Below are 19,535 nucleotides of genomic sequence, written 5' to 3' on the forward strand. Positions count from 1 at the left end.
ATTTAACATCATATGTTAGCGTGAATATCATAAATATTCCTTATAGACAATCCTAAATTGTTTGTAAGGTCAGTGTAAAATTACATATTTTTTGATTGCAAACAATCACAAAATCCTGGAGGAACAGCTGATTATTTATATTTTAACAGTTTAATTGGTTTTATCAGTATATTCTGGCACAACCGGCCCTTTACATTCGGCTTTTTGATACAATCGAAGCTGAAAATGAGTTTGACACCCCTGTCGTAGAAATACCAACTGCAACAATTACAGCTGCTAGCTTGCTGGGGTGTGTCGCCACCAGCTTTGCACATCTAGTATTACATTCTCCCCATTCTCATTGAACAGAGAGCATTATTAGGCAATATCCCAGTCTCATGTATTTCAGGGATTATGAAAGGTTTTCTTCCTGGATCGTTATGTATTTATTGACCTTTTGTGTCTTGTTTGTGTTTTGCTAAGGTTGCAATCACCATACTCTTGGCTTGGATTGAACATAATATGAATTATGTTGTTTTCTAGCAGCACATTGAGCAGCTGTATTTAGACTTGAATCAAATTAATATTTGCTAATTAGGTGATTTTAAAATGGACTGCTCTGGATTTTATTTAATGACATTAGAGAAAGTTTAAGGCTGTTCCTTTCTCCTTTAGCATCATATTTATGCACTACTCTTTGTTGGTTTGTCACATAAAATAAATCCAAAAATACACTGAAGTGTGCAGCTTTAATAAAATGTGAAAAGAGCTTGCCGTAATTCAGAGCTGTGCAACTCTACTGGGATACATATGCTTGGATTAGTGGTTATAAATAAAGTAATTTGTTTCTGTTTTCTCGCTCAGTACAAAAATAGGATTTCCTGCTTCACTTGTTGCTCTGTTATTGTTCTGTAGTTTCTGGGTTTTTTTCCCCCCAAAGGTTGTCTCTTCAAAACCATTAAATTAGAAATGCTTTGAGAGTTTGGCCCTCTGGCCTCCTTGTTGGAGTATTCTTATAACCTTATACAATTGGTTTGTAATGGTTTAAGTGGGATTAATATTGGTGAATTATAAGGGTATGAGAATTGAGTAGAGTTTTTATAATCATTGTGCCTTACAGATGAGTGTTGCCCTTGGGGAGAGGATGCTAAGTTTAGCCAAAAAGTAAACGTTTGTGTACTATTGGAGGATCCAGAGCAGGAATGGGTGGGCTCTTCCTGTTTTTAAGCACCCTAGACATTGTCTGGTCCCAGTGGTCCTTTCGCTCTGCTACCCACATGGAAACAACTGTAACTGTGTCTGGTACTTGTTGGGTCAAGTGTATTTGTGATGAGGTCAGGGCTGAAGGATCCACTTAAGACATATTATCTGTACTTCTTTGTTCACTTTTATCCTTGCACAAATCTTGACTGAATCCATTAACATGTCATCTCTAACTTTTCTTAATCATGTTTACCTCTGAAGTCCGTCCAGGGTAGTTGTTACTCCTGGGCTCACCTGTTCTTTCAGTATGTTGAAGTGGTTGGTTCCTCTATTCCTTCGGTAGAACTGAAAGGATACAGTCGTTTAGCATCCCAGCTGTAGAAACAAGAGTGTGACTCCACTTAGTGTGTCTGCTCTCTTGTTTTCCTATTGAATCATCCCCCCCAGGAGAATGTGTGACCATGCAAGTGTTTCTCCTTGTGCATTTGACAAAGAACCAGGGACGCTAATGTGAGCGTCACATGTGCACATGTGATAGCAACAGTTTCCATTTCATAGACGGGTGGGATATGCAAAAACAGAGCTGCAAACTGTTAAAATGTTCTGCATGTGGGGGGGAGAATGCCAATCTGTGAGTAGTAAAATGTGCAAGCTGTTTTCAGTGGATATGCCTAACGGGGTGACTGGAAATAGACACTAGACTGAGAGCAGCAGAGCTGAATAATGGCTTAATGTCACATTTATAATGGTTGGGATTTGTTAGTTTTTACGTTTAAACCAAGAAAAAGAGAAAAACTTCCAATGTGCTTCTCTCCCTCACAGTGCAAGTGTGGTTATTGGAGCCCCGAAGGCCAACACGAGCCAGACTAACATTACTGAGGGAGGGTCTGTGTTCTACTGTCCATGGAGCGTTGGCCAATCGAACTGTCACACCATTGAATTCGATCCAGAAGGTAAGATTTATGACTGCTACACATGCAAGAACCCCTTTTAATGTACAGTCGTTCAGCAGGAGAGTTTTATACATGAGGATGTAATGAAACTCGTCTGGTTTTTCTTGGGCTATAAAATGATTCGAGTCTAACCTCAAGTTTACAAAAGGACACAATAGCTTCCCTTTTGTCAATGTGTAACAAACAAAGATGAAGTTCAAATGGAAAAGCTATGTGTGATAAAGTAAGCACAGCCTTCAGCGAAGCAGCTTTTAAGACAGCAATAACTATTTCTCTACAACTTTGGCTCAATTTGACATGTTTGCTGGGAAATCTTGTCCCACTCTTTAGTTCAAAGTTTTTCAGATAATCATTCTTGCACACATTTTAAAGATCCCAACAAAACACTTAAATCTGGTTGTTGTCTGAGCTTTGACTGGACCACTGCAACATCTTGATTCTTATCCTTTTCTGCCATTCTGTGGTGGTTTTTCTACTGCAGTTTGCCACATATTGTTGACTCAGGAGTTCTTGGTCTCACAGTGGTAGATTGACACCTAGCCAAACACCTCCACTTGTAGTCCAAAGGGACATTTTTCCAGAAGTGCTGTGGTTTATTCATTTGTGAGTTTGCAAGCTGTTAAAACGCCAAACTTGTTTTTTTGTCCTAGGGCAATCTTTTCCATATGGAATACCGATGTACCAATTAGAGCCCTGACCAGCTAATACCAATCTTTGTCCAACTTTTCTTTCAAGAGCTACAAATAAAAGCAAAATAGTTTTTTCTCGGTGCATTTTGCTTCATTTTGTAGTTTCAATGCCCCATTTTAGTGTAGTTACTGTAGACTTAATAGACTTAGCTTAAATGTGAAATTTCTGAAAAGCTGCACAAATTTTCTAATCCAACACAATTTTTCTCATACAGAATTTGACTTATTAAAAGGATAGAGTGAAAAATATTTGCTACAATACATTCAGATTCATACTATCTGTAAAGGTGTTGTTCATGTTTAAAGCTAGCACTGTCAAGGGACGCTGCCATCCCTGCAAACAAGCTGCTGTAAAGTTAAGTTTTTATTCAAGGATTTAAATTTTTGACCTTACTTTTGTTTAATGAATAAGGAAGGAATTATTTTTAATCTGTGTTGTGCTTTTGTTTACTTGAGGTTAGAAATAAATCATCTCCAGATCATTGTTCTTGTTTTCTGTTATACAAAACCCTTGGCTGTAGTATTTGAGAAGATTCATTGATAAGAAATATATTTTTAAATTGCATAGAAATTCCACTTCTTTGGAAAAGAACACTGGAGATTATCTCAACTTTTCTGACATTTCTCTTCACTCTTTTGGTCATCAGATCATTTCCTCCGTATGTCAATCTTTCACTCCACTAATCTGTTGTTGTCTTTATTTGTTCCTAATGTCTGATTGTCTTGTGTTTATGGTGTTTGTAGCATCTGCAAACACTACAATGGGGTGTTGAAAAGTGTTTTCTGTGCAATACTTCCTCCTTCCTTCAGGCCATGTTTGTGTCGTCTTGCGTGATGATTTAAACTGAGATAAGCAACCAGTAAACAAATAGAACAAAGAAAGAAATATCCTGTTTGTAAGACAGGTGAAGCTGGCAGACATCACAAAGGAGGTTCCTGTTCAGTCAAAATTAGGCTAAGTGGTTTGGCACAACTTGAGGAAGTCCAGGAGGTTGTCGAATGACTGGATTCATGTTTCACTTTGTTGACAGAGTCTCCATCAGCCTCTTTTTGCCCAACTTGGCAAAACAAAGAAAGCATGAAACCCTTAAAATGGCAGCTGCTGCATCAAACTCGGGCTGTTTTCTTAGAAATATCATTCACTTAACATAGAGTATTATGGGGAGTAAAATTCTTCTGTTTCATAGGCTGAAAAAAAATATTTTACTGAGTGCTCCAGGACTTTTCCAGTTTTCCTTGCATGTGCATCCATGGGTGCTGGCCAAAGACCACAGGGAGTGATGTCATGCTCAAGCAGGGGGGCCTCAGAGTCAAGGTCGGCCCCTTGGGCTGTCGGAGTGTCCTTCATATTTTCAAAAGACTTTGAAGGAGCAGATTACACTCCCAGAGCCAGCTCTAACATCTGGATCATTGTATGAACTGTCGTACAGCGTTCAGTACATGGATATCTGCATGGAAATGTGTCTATGACAAACAGCTGTTACACTTATGACATCCTCTGCTGCTATTCGTTCATTGCAGCTTTCACTGCACTGTCTTTGGTAGCAACGGCTGTGAACATTGAGCAATTTTGTGGCCAGTTTCTTTTTTTTCAACTTGACAATTCCACATTTTGTCAGCTCTGGATTCAAAGTAAAAAGAAACGGGAAGGTATTCAAAACATATTTTAGGATTTCTGCCATGAAGTGGCATGAATTTTAAAACGGCCAAAAATACAAAATAATTGAGTTTCATCTTGTTAGCAATTAACCTGGTTAGCGAGGTTAGCATTACTAAAACAGGAGTCTTGCAGAGTTTGAACTCTTGACTTCAAACTCTGGGATTCCCAAGAGGCTGCAGATATTTCCAAACCTAGCATGTTTAATGATACTCAAAAGAATACATAAGAAAAACTTTGTCTTCCTGTTAGTTGGTTAAAGTCTTGCTCTCTCTCACTCTCTCACAGCTTGAAATAATCACATGTCTTGGGATGTACTGACATATCATATATAACCTATGTGTGTCCTCTGACTTACAATTTTACCTCACTGACATTAAAAATAGCCGATTTTGAATTTTTCTCTCACTGTATCAACTTCCTTATTGAAGTAAGACGTTTTCACTTACATGTGTTGAATTCACTCATGCAAAAACACAAGAGCTTACCACATATTTTTTTTAATCTACTTTCTAGTTCAAATATCTTAGTTCACTTGAAAATGAGGCAAAACTAACATTCAAATAACTTTTTAGCAAGATATAGGGACTTATTTTAAGTAAATAATTCTTTAATATTGATTTAAAAAGTACAAGTTCCACTGGCAGATTGTTACTTATAAGATGAAATAATCTGCACATGGAGCGAGTACTTTTTAAAATCAATAGTTACTTGAAAGTTAGTTTTGTCTTATTTAATGTGAGCTAATAAATTTGAACTAGAAAATAGACAAAAATACTTGGTGAGATTTTGTGATTTTGCAATACAAGAAAAGAATTTGACTCAGTAAGCTGATAATCGGCCCATTTCTCGATGCATTTCTGTAATTAGTTTTAAAATGTGTCTCCCTTGTCTGTCTTGTGTCTTTAAAAAAAATATTGCTGGAGGTTCCCGTCTACCTTAGTGTGTTTGAGCTCTGACCTACAGGCCATAGAGTCTCTTAATTAGCCCAACTAATTGGGTCAAAGTGGTCCGAAGCTCCCACCCATTCACTTCCTCTTCCGTGGAGATAAGAGCCTGTCCGTGAATCTGTGAGAAGAGGGGACTGAGGGCAGAAGAGAGGTTGTTGGAGGGTAAATGCAGGATTAGAGGGAGAGGATGGAGGGAGAAACCAGAACCCCCTTGCTCTGCTCCGTCCACCTCCCCTTCTCTTGGTACTCCCACAGGGTCAGCTGATGTGTTGAGTGAATTTGACCATTTGTCTTCCACCTCACTGACAAACACAGAAATACACACCCTTACTATGAGAGGCTCTAACTCCCCTAATGGCTCTATCCACTCACAAACAGCTCAAAGTGGAGTATGAATGTACAGACGCGCTCCAGACCCCCCTGAGTCCTGGGAGAGACTGGGCCTGGCACCATGTCACATCAGCACACTACATTAACCAGCCTCACATAAACAATGAAGGAGATGTTCTGATTAGATGACAATGGTTTGTAGGTCGGTCTGAGGATATTATACTAAGATAAGTTTGCGCAAAACCAACAGAGATCCAACAATTACTACTACAGCTGCTTAAAAAATGATAAAAGTTAAACACTGCTACAGCCTACAAATATACAAATAATCGCAGTCGAGGTTTCTTGAAGTTGGAAATATTTTGAAAGAGGCGAATTTGACTTACTTGTAAGTGAAGGAAAAGTGGAGTAGCCTTATCAGCCAGCTGACTGGCAGATTGGAGAGGGGGGGGAAGCTGCATAGCACCTGATAGACTCTGTTTGATTGGGGTAAATTACAACATTTGTTATATTTTCAGCTGGTGTGTGGTTCGCTTTCACGCTGCACCGTCAAATGATTCAGAAGTTTGAAAAACTTGTTCCCCTCCTTACCTGTGGTGGCGCTGCGCCAAGAGCCACTGAAGGAAATGATACAAAAACCTCAGACGAAGACACTGAACGCGACTAACGTCTTCGCAAAATGTAAACAAAAATGGAGCAGCGTTGGATTGTAGCGGTTGTAGGATTTCTCTTTTGTCTTTGGTAAAACTGCTTTCTCTTGCTAGTTCTAGACACGTGCATTTGTAGTTTCCTAGAGCGGCTGATTTCTCTTCTGGAGCGATTTCCGGTCCGCTTAGCCTTCACTTGCCAGAGTTCACAGGAGGGCCAGACTTCGCTTTTTTGGTTCCTGTCAGAGTTCGGACTTTCCAGGCAAACGAACTAGAGTTTGAATGAAGCGAACTGAACAGGCTTGGTATAAATTAACCCTTAGTCTTTTCTCTGTTCAATGGTTGCGTTTTACCTGACTGCGTTTTAAAGGGTTTCAAACTGTAGGAATGGTACAGTAGAAAATGTTTGCAGTTTTGAAACTATACATATTTAAAAACCTGGTCCTCATTCAGTCAGCTGATTGGCAGTGCTCAGCAATAAACTCTTCTCTGAATCTCCTTCATTATTCTCTCGGAGGGACTCGTATGATTCTTGCCAGCTGTCTTCAGTTTGACCACAGAACAAGCACATTGATTTGTTAGTCGTTAAAATGACACTGACTGAGGTTGCCATGCGAGAGTTTCACTGACCTTCAGAGTTTATGTCGTTTTTTTCCCCGTTGTGGGTAAAGCAGCTCTGGACTGAGGCTTGGGCTGGCTGCCATCAGTCCACGAGGGAGGAGGAAAACCCGGAGACAGGGAGGGATTATACAGAAAAATCTATCCTGGTTATTAAAAAGCATTTTTAACAATTTGATCAAGGAAACGGGAGCACACCCTGGAAGAAAAGGAGAAAATTTTGCTGTGTAGACATTGAGACTTGGGTGAGAGGGTGTAAGAAAAATGAAAAGGGAAACGGAGACATCGCTGAAAATGAAAACAGATAGCAGCAGAGTGAAGTGTGTCTGAACAGAGATGAATGGTAAGTTGCTTCAAGGAAGCCAGGCCAGAGTGTGTATATTTTTTTTGGACCTCAGACTCGAGGCTGTTTCCACCAAGAGATGGAGCAGACCTTCATCTTCAGCTCTCTTTGCCTCTTTGGCTGAAAGGGAAGCTTAAGCGCAGACATGCATAGAGCTTTCTCTCATCACATCCACATTCCCACTAGACTCTGCCGTGCTCTTCTGCAGATGTGTGATTGATTGTACACTGGTATGATCCATGTGGAGGTTTTTAGTCCTCCTTTCCTAATCAGTTTGTTTGCATTTTCAGCTTTATTACTGCAGAAATGTAGCATCTGTGTTCAAATGAAGCCATGTTTAAACCCGACTCCTGAGACCATCTGTCATATCACCTGCTGCTGTCAAAGTGGGAGACGGGATCAGTCTTGCTGGCCAGGTGGCCAAACAGAGCAGAGGGTCAGCAGGGTCATGACAGGCTGGTCCAATCTGGACCTGGTCTCGCTCCTGAGCCGTGACGTTTTGGCAGACGTCCCCTTTTCTAATTCTCATACTGTTGGACTAATCTTTGCATGGTAAAAAAAAAATTTAACTGGAATCAAACTTCCAGCTGTCTGCCAATTGCGCAGATGTTTTCAGGAGTCTCTGGGAGGATGGGGAAGGGATAATTAGGATAGCTGGGGTCAAGTTGAATGAATGCATGTTTTATCAACCGTCTGTAACTCGGAGTCTTTTTCTTTACATCCGTTTCCCCAGGAGATCGCAGTTCCCTGATCAATGGCACAATTCAGCAGGTTGATTTCAAATCCCACCAGTGGTTTGGCGCCACAGTGCGTTCTCACGGTGACACAATTTTGGTAAGGTGATCCTCCTTTTTGTGAAGTATTAATGGTTTTGATTTTGCTACACACTGGTTATTATTAAAATTAAGATCGACTTCCCTGTTTTCCCTAATTTGTTCTTCCCCATTCAGTTTGAACAAACTTTTAAAAATGCATAAAATGCCTTTGACCTTGTTAAACCTTTTTCTTGCAGCCGCACAACTGATTTGAGATGTAACAATGTTTTCCTTCAACATGCTCCATTTTACATTGAAATGGTTTCAAACTAACCTTTCAAACAGACTCTAAATGAATTCACATTATTCTATTCTCACGTGTGGCATCAAGGGTTTCCTTCCTGTTTTCAGTAAGTTTCTTTCTTGCACTCCTTTGCAATCTCTACATTTTGTCCTCAGACGTCAGTGTATTTTATTGAGAAACATATGGCTTTATTGTGGCAGGAACTGTAAATGTTACATGGTTTTTGAAGAGTTTTGCAAAAAAAAAATCTGTATGTCGGTTTCTGGAAGAAAATATAGGCAAAAGTCACCCTAATTTTATGAATTAGCATCCACACACCAAGTAGTAGGAGCCATAAAAATTTTATGAATTTTTCTTAAAGGGAATGTATTTTATACAAAAATCATGTTTTCCTTCTCTTTGTTTTTCCATTTGGGTTTTTACTGTTTCTAAAATCAACCCAAGTGGTTAAAGAACCACCCTGCTGTTTTTAGTAATAAGCTAATAGCTAATGTTTTTTAATGTCTGGAAAATGATCCGCTTTAAAAATCTGCAGAATATAAAGTTACAAATCAGCAGGCACTGCCTGTCACCTAGCAACCCCAGTGTTGCGCAGTCCGTTACCTAGCAACCCAAGCAGAGCTCCAGGACGAAGGGTCAGCTGATTTTACTGCTGTATGCATTGTATAATGGCTGCTGGAAAAGACAAGAGTTTTGTTGTTGACTTACCATCCAGTAGGAGCTACTTCTGCCTTTCAAAGATGTCTGGTTGTAGAATTGCAGCCATGTCATCATGTGCGAGTGTAAACGTTGAGTTATTTAGATTTATAGTGTGTGTAATACCGATTATCGTCGCGTCTAACACCTGCCATGTCTGCCTGTATCTTTCCTAACTGTACTCCAGGCTTGCGCCCCTCTTTATTACTGGCGGACTGAAAAGGAGGAAGCCTATTCTGATGCCACAGGAACCTGCTACCTCTCGATTCAGAACTTCACCAAATTTGTGGAGTATGCTCCCTGTCGGACAGGTAACCGTCACTTCACTTTTAATCCATCATTAGAATTTGTTTATTTCAGATTTGGGTGAATGTATTTATAATTTTTGTGGAATATTGCCTGAAACCAGACACTTGGGCAAAATAAAAACAAACATTTTTCCTTCCTTGTTGTAGAACTTAGCGATCGGGGAGGACAAGGTTACTGTCAGGGAGGATTCAGTGCTGACTTTACAAAGGTAAAGTCACCAGTGAAGTTTCCCAAGGTGGTCAGATCTGAACCGTTCAGATCTGATGTTAGTTTTTAACATCTCTTCTCGTTTCTGCTTTGCTCACTCATGTAACACATGCCGTCTTTTCAGGATGGCAGAGTGGTTCTGGGAGGACCTGGCAGCTACTACTGGCAGGGTATGCAGAGATAGCATCAGTTATGTTGTACAGTCATCAAAAATCAAAGTAGAGAAGATCAGTTTCTTCATAGTTTTTCTGGTTTCTCCGCCTTTAGGCCAGGTGATCTCTGCAGCTAAGAAAGACATCATCAAAGCCTACTATCCAGGCTATTTTATGCAGGCAGTAAAGGGTCAAGTACAGACCAGACAGATTCAGGCTTCACATGATGACAGCTACCAAGGTAAGTTGAGTTCAATAAGTTTTGGTTTAATATTAATTTCTGCTGTGAAAGTTCACCCTGATGTCTGTCTTGTATGTTTTCCAGGTTACTCTGTTGCTGTTGGGGAATTTAGTGGTGATCAGGTGGAAGGTACATCAAGCTAACATACATTCCTGGGGTTTGGTGGAGTGTCATATTAAATTAATAATGCAAATATGGTACAATATTTTATGTGATTGCTGAGTGAGTATTATAAATCTGCAGTTACTTTCACTGCAGATTATTACTTTGCTCTTTTCCTAATAATCTTTGTTTTTTTCCCCTGTAGATTTTGTTACTGGGATTCCGAAGGGGCATCTTCTTTATGGTTTGGTAAGAAACAAAAGCATACTTTATTGACATTTTTGAAGTGATAGCACGTCAGGGATGAAGAATTGGGGAAAAATAAAAGACTTAAACACACATTGCTTCTAAAGCAAATTCCAGGAATTGTATTTGACCCAGTAAAAATGTTCTCCATATGTGTTTTCTGTGTTGCAGGTGTCCATTTTGAACGGTTCAGATCTGAACACCTTGGGAAACTTCACTGGGGAGCAGGTAAGGTGAAAAGGTTTAATTAATTCAGAAAAAAATAATTTCTTTAACAAAGTCTGATTTACAATACTTTGTAGAAGTAATGTAGTGATTGTAATGCTACACAATGTTAATGTTTAGACTATTTTTTGCAAATAACCAACTAAGTTTGGGAATAAAATGGCGTTGACTTTCTTAGACAGACATGATTCAGCTGAGTAAGTAGGTCCGATGTGAACTTTCATTCACAGTAAAGACCCATTCTGACTTTATGTTGTTTTTGGGATCAGAATTACAGCACACAATAGTAAAACTCAGCAGGAAAGACTCCCATAAACTCTCAACCTGTAAAATCCATCAAGCTTTTGCATTTTCTTTAGGTCTTCTTTTGTTAAACTAGTGGAAAAAACTGGTCTGGAGCTTGTAGTGTGTGTTTTGGACACATTTTGTTACAGTAGGTTTTGAGATTTACTCTGGTTCTACCCTTTTTTTCTTCATAGATGGGCTCATATTTTGGCTATGCACTGGCAACGACTGACATCAACAGTGATGGGTGAGTAAACCAGTCTAGACTGGAAACTTCCTAACTGCTGAAGTGATTTATTTTTTATTTTTTTTAATGCTTCGAGTTTTTATAGTCTGTCTTGTTTTCACGTTTGCAGGATGATTGATCTGTTGGTGGGAGCGCCCATGTTCATGGTCCGGACCTCTGGTGGTCGTCTGGAAGAGATGGGTCGGGTCTACATTTACCTGCAACGCAGTCCGTTACACCTGGAGATCACCAAACCCAGCCTGACAGGCAAGGAGGTGTTTGGGAGATTTGGCAGCACCATCGCACCACTGGGAGACTTGAACCAGGATGGTTTTAATGGTAAGAGCCGAACTATAAATGACACCTCAGGCGAAGATACCGCATAGTACCACGAAGAAATACCAACAGATTTCTTCTGTTTTTGTTTTGCATTGTCACACAAATCTTATTTGCATTATCAAAGATATTTTATAGCCAAAAAAATTCAAAGAGCAGTTTTCAAATTGTGTTTATTAGGAAAGTAAGCAAGTGTGAAATGTGAAAAAGAAATCACTCTATTATAGTACTTTCATACAATGAGGTGGGTGACCTTAAACTCAACTTCCTGTGGGTTATGCACTCACAGGAAGTTATGCAATATTTAATATTTATTTAAGCTATTTCCCAATAGCTTAAATATTGAAGCATGTTACAGATTTTAAGATATTTTGCTACGAGACGCCATTACAATAAATTTAGTTGTGGAAAAACATGAGACCATGTTTTGATTTGTCTTTGCAAAGTGTGCGCAGATTAATGTATAACAAGTAGCAAACAGGCAAACAATAGAGAAAATATGTTTAATGTAATTATTGAGCTACAATAAGTCATGACTACTTAAACAGCTGGACTGGAGACATTAGCTTCTTTAATTGGCATTTTCCAAGTTTTTGTGCTTTGAATGACAATCAGCATTCTTTGGTTTTGGATTTGTCTACATAATATAATTTCAAGATTTCTCCCAGAAAACTTGCTAAGCCCGGTGGTCATTCATCCAGTGACTCGTCGTGATTTTGAGTTAAAAAATGTTTAAAGTTGACAGGAAATTTGAAAATATCACTTGATAATTAAGTGTTATTGAAAGATTGGAAGATATACCAACTATAAAGTCTTAAAATATGAAACATTTTAAAAAGATTTTAAAAAAAGCAATGTTTAGCCTGGTGGCTAAATATTGCTTTTTTTTTTTTTTTAATATTCACCCAAAGTGTGAGTGAAGTTAGCATCTGAAATTACAGAATATAAACCCAACGTAACATGAAATCATTAAATACATTCATTTGCTATTCCATTTTAACTAATTATATGCAATGTAAATAAAAACACTTTCTTTGGAATCTTCCATAGACTGTTATGAAAGAAATTGGAGGAAGTTGGCTCAATAATATTAAGTATATGACATCAACTAGAGTATTTTAACAGCTTTAAGCAGAAAGCTGTTACCGTCTGGTTGTTTTTACGTTATAGTTTACTCAACGACAGCGGAGTCCCCAATGAGCCTTTCAGCTTTCCTCACAATCTTCTGCAGGATTTGTCTTTTCTACCTCCCTGCAAATGGAGTTCCTTGTTAACATGCTGCATGTTGACTCATGCCACATCCAGGAAAAAACCAGCAACTGCGTAGATCATCATGTGGACGGTGAATGCTCCGACAATGATCTTTTATTTCCGTACATGAGCTCAGTCGGATATTACGCCGCCCACTGCATATGATAGGAAATGGAGGGTCAAGAAGACCATGAAATGTCACGGCTGATTCATTCATGTTCTGTCATTGTTCACTTATTTTTCCTAAAAGTTAGAATTACATGGTAAATTTTACGTTTTTATCATTCAAACTCTTGGTTCAAAATTGCAATTCGTATTGGCAGATAAGGAGAGTTAATATTTGTCCTGTGGTTTGACCTTTTTGACAGATGTGGCTGTAAGTTGTCCATTCGGAGGTGATGATCGCCGGGGACTGGTCTACATCTACAACGGATACTCTGAAGGCCTCAGGGAAAAGCCTTCTCAGGTGATTGCAGGCCAATGGGCTGCTGGTGCTCTTCCTGCTAGCTTTGGGTTTTCCCTCAGAGGAGCTCAAGACCTGGACATGAATGGATACCCTGGTAAGGTGTTTATTTATTTTGAAGGACTTAAAAAACCTTTTAATCCAGGGTTTGATTTTTATGCCTTCTCTTCTGTTTTTCCAGACCTCATTGTTGGAGCTTTTGGTGTAAATAAGGCAGTTCTCTATAGGTATGGATTCTAACTTTTAGCATTTTTCTTACTTGCATAATTGCTTAAATAGTAAACGTTACCTGAGAGATTCATTAACTTTCATTCTGTCAACTCAACATGTAAAGACTGCAAGTAGGTAATGTGCTAATCTGCCTGTTTACTGCTGCAACGTAGAGCTGAATATTTTCTGACTAGATTAAAACTGATAAGAATGGTTTGTTTTCAGTTGTACTAAAAGTTACGTTAAAAGTCCATTAAATTTGCCAACTTCGAATTATTCTGTAAATAATGACACTTAATGCAAGGTTTTACCAAACCTTTCATTAAAAGTGTAATTATTTACCGAATGACTCTTCATGACAACAGTCATAACCATTCGACTCCTTCACGTTTATAACTGGTGTTATATCAAAGTGTTACCAAAAACAAATAAGAGAAAATATTTGCATTTATTTTCTTTCGCATTCTCTAAATTGTCCCTCCTTTTCTTATCTTTCAGCTGAAATCTGATAACTATCGATATTTACTTTAAGTTTTTGAACCCATACATTTTAAAACCGGCAAAAAATGCCAGAGTCTGAAAAGGAATTGAGTTTTTAGAAACCCTGAATATCCTCTTCTTTTTTTATTGCTTTTCGAAGGTCGCGGCCAATTGTCAGCACTGTCGCCTCCCTTGTAGTTTCCCCAACGATGATCAACCCTGAGGAGAAGAGCTGTGTGATCACCAGTGGAAACTCCAGCATCCTTGTTTCCTGGTGAGTGTTAAACTTGTCCTGAGCTGAGATTTTTTTTTTAATCCTTTGACTTTGTCAGATTTTGTTTGACCTGAATGTTCTGGGGAAAAAGAAAAATAAGATGATGGTTGCCATTTTCCTCCATACACAAACACTGCTATCCTGCCAGGCTGTCCTGATAAGCAATATCCTTCATGTCAGCTGACACGGTGCTGGTGTGCGCTGAAAGCGGACTTTATTTGACCTATTTTCAGAATGTCTCTGTATCTCAGCCCTCTGCTGTTGGGAAGTGGAGAAATAACATGCTGAATGGGAGCTTTGTAAGCCGTTTTTGGCCTCCTCCTAATGTGAGCAGTTCAGCTCCAGCAACGGGGAGAGGAAACAGATGACGGGTCCTCGCTGCTCAGCATGGTTGACGCCGCACTCGTGTGTCTGCCTTTTCACCCCCCAACTCCCCTTTCTCCACATCCTGATTCATAAAGGAAACTCTTGTATACACATATGTCTTGATTATGCTACGTTGCCTGGTGATGAGGAGTTTTGGTGGGGGTGAAAGGAGAGCAGAGGGGATAATGGGAAGGGGAGGGGCTAGGAGGTTTCTGCAGTTGGTTTGAATGAGATATTGTTTGGTGGTGGAACACAGCTGGGAAACATCAGGACACGTAGACTCCTGTGAGCTTGCATTCAGTTGCGCAGACACAGGAGCGCATAAGTGAAGTTATTGCTACTCCCTAAAAGAAGGCTTTGTATTTCCTTCGTCTTATCCTCTCGTTTTTCATCACCATTTCAACAAGATTCCCTTTTTTTTCTCCTTAAAATATTTCCACGTTTTGTCGCGTAATAGCCAAACTTTTCATTGAGTTTTGCTGGGGATTTTATAGATGAGGAGCATCAAGCTCTTTTTCATTTTGGGCCATTTAAAAAATCGGAGTGTTCTTAAAGGGCCGGTTGTGCCAAAATGTATTGATAAAACCCATCGAACTGTTAAAATATTAATAAAGAGCTGTTTGTTTCAGCATTCAAAAAGTGTTTCTTTAGATTTAATAATATTGAACTTCTTTCCACACTGATCAGTCTCTCCAGGATTTTGTGATTGTTTTATTTATTTTTTTCAATCAAAATTACAGATTTTGTGGTGCTAATTTAGAAATCTGTGCAAGGAATTTTTATGATATTTGCGCTAATGTGTGATGTTAAATGCGACTTTTTATTACTCGCCGTATCGATAACTTGACATCAACACACCAAGTAAAGCTGAGGCAGCACTCACTTAAACCCAATGTTTTTGCTAAATTTTGAGAAAAAATTGCAGTAAAACCAGAAAATATGTGGAGATCTGTTAATTTTGTGTGAATGTTGCAGATTGGTGAAAAATTGGAGTAAATGATTGATGTAACTTGGAGTCTAGAGGGCCACATAAAAAGCTAGATTTCACCTTGAGTTTGACACTTGTGTGTTAGAATGACCCGATCAAAGACCAAATCTTGACTCAGTTGAGAGTTTGTGGCAAAACTTGTAGGATGATGTTCACAGACTGAGCCTTTAAAGATGTTCACAGTTGGTATAGATATACACCAAAATGCATGTTCACTCAGGAAAGATGGGTTACAAATGCATGCCACACTTTTCTGATCTTGGTTTGTTTGTAAAACACTCCCACTTTGTGTAAGTCCATCACATAAAATCCCCAAAAAACAAGCTGAGGTTTGTGTATGCGATGTGACAAAATGTGGAAAAGTTGAAGGCGTACATTTGTCAGTGCACTGCTTTCCAGGTCAAACTGCTGCTCTTTCTTTCACTTGTGTGTGGTTATCTGTGGAAGGCGGGGGGTCGGGTTCAGACTTGGACAGCAGCAGAAGCATGTTGCGAAGCTGATGTCATGGGAGAGGGCTACAGGCTTATACAGACGGCCACTGACTGGTCAGCACTGAAACCCGAGTCTTTTCACAATTTCACCCTTCTTAACTCTGCTATTGCTTTCTGTGTCGGCTGTCGGGTCGGTGGAAACGGAGACCCGATGCTTTATCAGCCCAGCTGGCGAGAGTGGTCACATGCCAGCTCTGTCTCCAAACATTTAAATGTTTCTCACGTTATTCGTCGCATTCCCAGTGTTCCACACGCCTTGTGATTTGAGCCTGGAAAGAAGTTGACACAAGAAAGATGGAAACCGTGAGAAAAATTAGAAAGCAACTTAGGGAAAGTTATTTGTCTTGTGCAAACTGTGTATTTAACCCTAATCATTTTCATTACTACATTTGCCTTTGTTATTAAATTTTTGACTTTTTTTTTTGTGTGTGTGTGTCTAAAACAGCGTCAATCTGAGTTACTGCATATCTGCTGAAGGGAAACACCTACCGGCCAATCTAGGTGAGCCAATTTTCCACATCTGTACTTTATTATGAGCACATATTCTCTCAACTCATCACCAATATTAGCGTCTGAGATGCATAGCAGTGACACAAAGGTTTGACAGAAACTATAGATCTCTGGATTGCTTTTCTGGCAGTGTTTAATAACCAACTCTTTTCTGCATTCAAACTCTTTCCTTATCATTAGTTATTATCTCTAATTACGTTGTTCTCTAAGCACAGATGCTCTCCCTGCCTCTCTGTTTAGGTTACATCAGCTACATTGCATTCGCCTCAGAGAATTTACGGCAGGCTTTTTCAGACCTGTCATTAGGTGACTCAGGAGCATTCGTCATTCAATGAATGCTCATTAGTGTGCTCTCTGGGTTTCAGACTTCCAGGTGGAGGTGCAGCTCGACAGCCAGAAGCACAAGCAGAAAGGTGCTGTGAGGAGGGCTCTGTTCCTGGATTCCCAGCAGCCTTTGCTCCAGAAACGTGTCAGGGTTCGCCATGGGGATCGTGTGTGTGACCAAACAAGAATCTACCTAAGAGTATGTCCTTGAAGTTCTGTAAAGAGTTGTGTGGGAACTCTTTATTTAAGTTTACAAAATTCGAAACTGAAACAAACATTTTTTCTTTAACTTTCCATTATACTTTGAAGACGGAGGTATACTTTAACCATTTTCCATCTCTGGTTGAAAAACATCCATTTTCAGTCATTTTATTTGTCACATACACATTTTTTAGTCTGTTTCCACTCAGTTACACTGGGTGACGTCACATTTTTCAATTCGGTTGCAAGAAAAGCGTTTCAGGCATCAAAAACGTGTCCAACACTTCAAGTTTGACGTGTGTGTACTTTGATTCCTTTGTGGCTGCTTTTACAGAGTTTAACCTGTAATTAGTTTTCTATAATTGTATTAGATTCTAATTCCCATTATGTTTTACATTGTTGGTCAGTTTCAAGGATCAAGAGAAAGTCTAGTTTTATTCATAGTCCATAAAAGACTCTAATTAAAGGAGACATTATAATAAAATATTATATGCCATTTGGAATTTTGCTAATTCCTTTTTGCAAAATTAATTTGTAAAAATCTTTTGAAGGGAGTTCAGTTTGTGCTTGAAGTTTTGTGGAGGATTTTTTTTGAGTTAAACTGTAGCACTGATTCTGGTGGTCAAAGGAAACTGCTAAAAAGCAAACCTAGTCTTGAACAGATTTTCTTCATTCCTACAGAGCGGGTGTTTATGTAAACTCTGCCATGTGTTTTCTTTACTTGTAGGATGAGAAAGAATTCAGGGATAAACTCTCCTCCATTTTTGTGGCCTTGAACTTCAGCTTGGACCCAGAAGCTGCCTCTGACTCCCATGGCCTGCGGCCCATCCTCAACTACCAGACCACCAATGTTATAGAGCAGAAGGTACGTAGGCGTCATTTCGAATAGTTTTATCTTCTAGCAATATGGTTAAAAAACAACATTGTTGGTCTATAAATCTTTTAAAGTTAGTTAATCTGAGAAGTGCTCACTAATAATCTGGGTTTGTTTCAGAGAATATTTAGGGAGATGAGAAGATTTACCACACAGATTAATTATTCTTTTTATCAGTGACCAACTATTTACCAACTCTAAAGGCCTTGATTAAAGAAAACATCTGTTCATTTCAAAGGGTTGGAGATTTTGCTGATTTTTGTCTTAAATTTTTTTTTCGATTCTGACAAGTTTAAGGATGCCCCGATTATCAGGATTGGCTTTAAAGATATTCTAGCTGTGTGTGGTGAGTTAAGATTAATCTGGTCTGCTTGGAAGGAGGTTTCAGATCTAAAACTGGGCCCGATATTCCAGCATGTATGGTGTTTCCTGAAGAAAAATGAGAAACCAGCTTGTTGAATTTGATGTTTAGCTAATCAGAAAGCGAGGTAATGAAAATATGGAGGGAAATCCATAATACACAGAAGACAAAACAACTCGTCAAGGAAAGTCCAATGGGGGATGTAGAAGTCTTTATATTCTTTCTTTCTGTTAAATATACTCCACAAATCCCCTATCTCACTGTTAGGCCGAGTTGAAAGTGTCCGTATGAATGTCCTACCAAGATTTCTATATCTATTCCAGATGCTACCGGTAGAGATCCCCAAATCTACCTTCGACACTTTAGATAAAATGTTAACGGGATTTATTTGGCAAAAAAAGCGACCTAGAATCAGACTGAAAACCCTGCAATTACCCAAACCTAAAGGCGGTCTCAAACTTCCAAACTTTAAATTCTACTATTGGGCGGCACAACTCAGACCCTTATTATCATGGATACAGGATACTGCAGATACTCGTTGGCTGGAAATAGAGAAGGGCAAGAGCTCAAATCCTATACAACCATTACCCTTCTTAGATGTCCCCGCAAAGGAAATGTCAATCTGGACAAGAAACACCCTCAAAGTATGGAACAAAATACAATCAGTCTTTAAATTACCAAAACAGATTTCACTTTTATCAAATATAGGACATATGAAAACATTTATACCAAACAACTTAGACTCTGGATTTAAAAACTGGTCTTACTATGAACTATCTCATATTCACCAACTAATTGATAAAGGAAATCTCAAAACCTTCGAACAGTTGAAAAATGAATTTGGGCTCCCTAAATCGGATTTCTATAGATATTTACAACTTAGAACCTTTCTGATGGCACATGACAATTGGACTAAACTTCTTGAACCCACACCTATAGAAAATTTCCTAATGGATATACAAAGGGGAAAGGGGAACAATAAAGTAATTAGTAAAATATATGACCTGTTTCTCTCCATGACCATACACGACTCTACAAACATAAAACATAAATGGGAGACTGAATTACAGGCCTCAATAACTGGGGACGCTTGGAACGAAATCTGTACAGAAGCACATTTGACAACAAACTCTAATACATGGAGAGAATTCAAGTGGAAAATAATAATCCGGTTTTTCAGAACACCAGCGATAACCAGTAAAATGTACCCCACACAACCCAATCTATGCTGGAGAAACTGCGGGACATGGAACGCCAACCATACTCATATTCTGTGGTGTTGCCCTAAA

At 39.0% G+C, this 19,535-nt stretch overlaps 1 protein-coding gene across 1 annotated transcript in view; it reads left to right on the forward strand.

Moving 5' to 3' along the window:
- The window catches only part of itga5 (integrin, alpha 5 (fibronectin receptor, alpha polypeptide)), a 50,461-nt gene that overhangs the window by 13,477 nt on the left and 17,449 nt on the right, over nucleotides 1-19,535 (forward strand). The window contains exons 2-18 of the mRNA XM_044113705.1: nucleotides 2,005-2,135; nucleotides 8,103-8,203; nucleotides 9,312-9,435; nucleotides 9,580-9,641; nucleotides 9,765-9,810; nucleotides 9,908-10,033; nucleotides 10,118-10,162; nucleotides 10,341-10,384; nucleotides 10,553-10,609; nucleotides 11,086-11,138; nucleotides 11,248-11,456; nucleotides 13,073-13,264; nucleotides 13,349-13,394; nucleotides 14,018-14,131; nucleotides 16,422-16,477; nucleotides 16,852-17,009; nucleotides 17,739-17,876. Of these exons, the coding sequence (XP_043969640.1) occupies nucleotides 2,005-2,135; nucleotides 8,103-8,203; nucleotides 9,312-9,435; nucleotides 9,580-9,641; nucleotides 9,765-9,810; nucleotides 9,908-10,033; nucleotides 10,118-10,162; nucleotides 10,341-10,384; nucleotides 10,553-10,609; nucleotides 11,086-11,138; nucleotides 11,248-11,456; nucleotides 13,073-13,264; nucleotides 13,349-13,394; nucleotides 14,018-14,131; nucleotides 16,422-16,477; nucleotides 16,852-17,009; nucleotides 17,739-17,876 (1,702 nt within the window). The remainder of the gene's footprint in view (nucleotides 1-2,004; nucleotides 2,136-8,102; nucleotides 8,204-9,311; nucleotides 9,436-9,579; nucleotides 9,642-9,764; nucleotides 9,811-9,907; nucleotides 10,034-10,117; nucleotides 10,163-10,340; nucleotides 10,385-10,552; nucleotides 10,610-11,085; nucleotides 11,139-11,247; nucleotides 11,457-13,072; nucleotides 13,265-13,348; nucleotides 13,395-14,017; nucleotides 14,132-16,421; nucleotides 16,478-16,851; nucleotides 17,010-17,738; nucleotides 17,877-19,535) is intronic.

The sequence above is a fragment of the Gambusia affinis genome, linkage group LG01 (assembly GCF_019740435.1).
Source record: "Gambusia affinis linkage group LG01, SWU_Gaff_1.0, whole genome shotgun sequence".
Taxonomy (NCBI): domain Eukaryota; kingdom Metazoa; phylum Chordata; class Actinopteri; order Cyprinodontiformes; family Poeciliidae; genus Gambusia; species Gambusia affinis.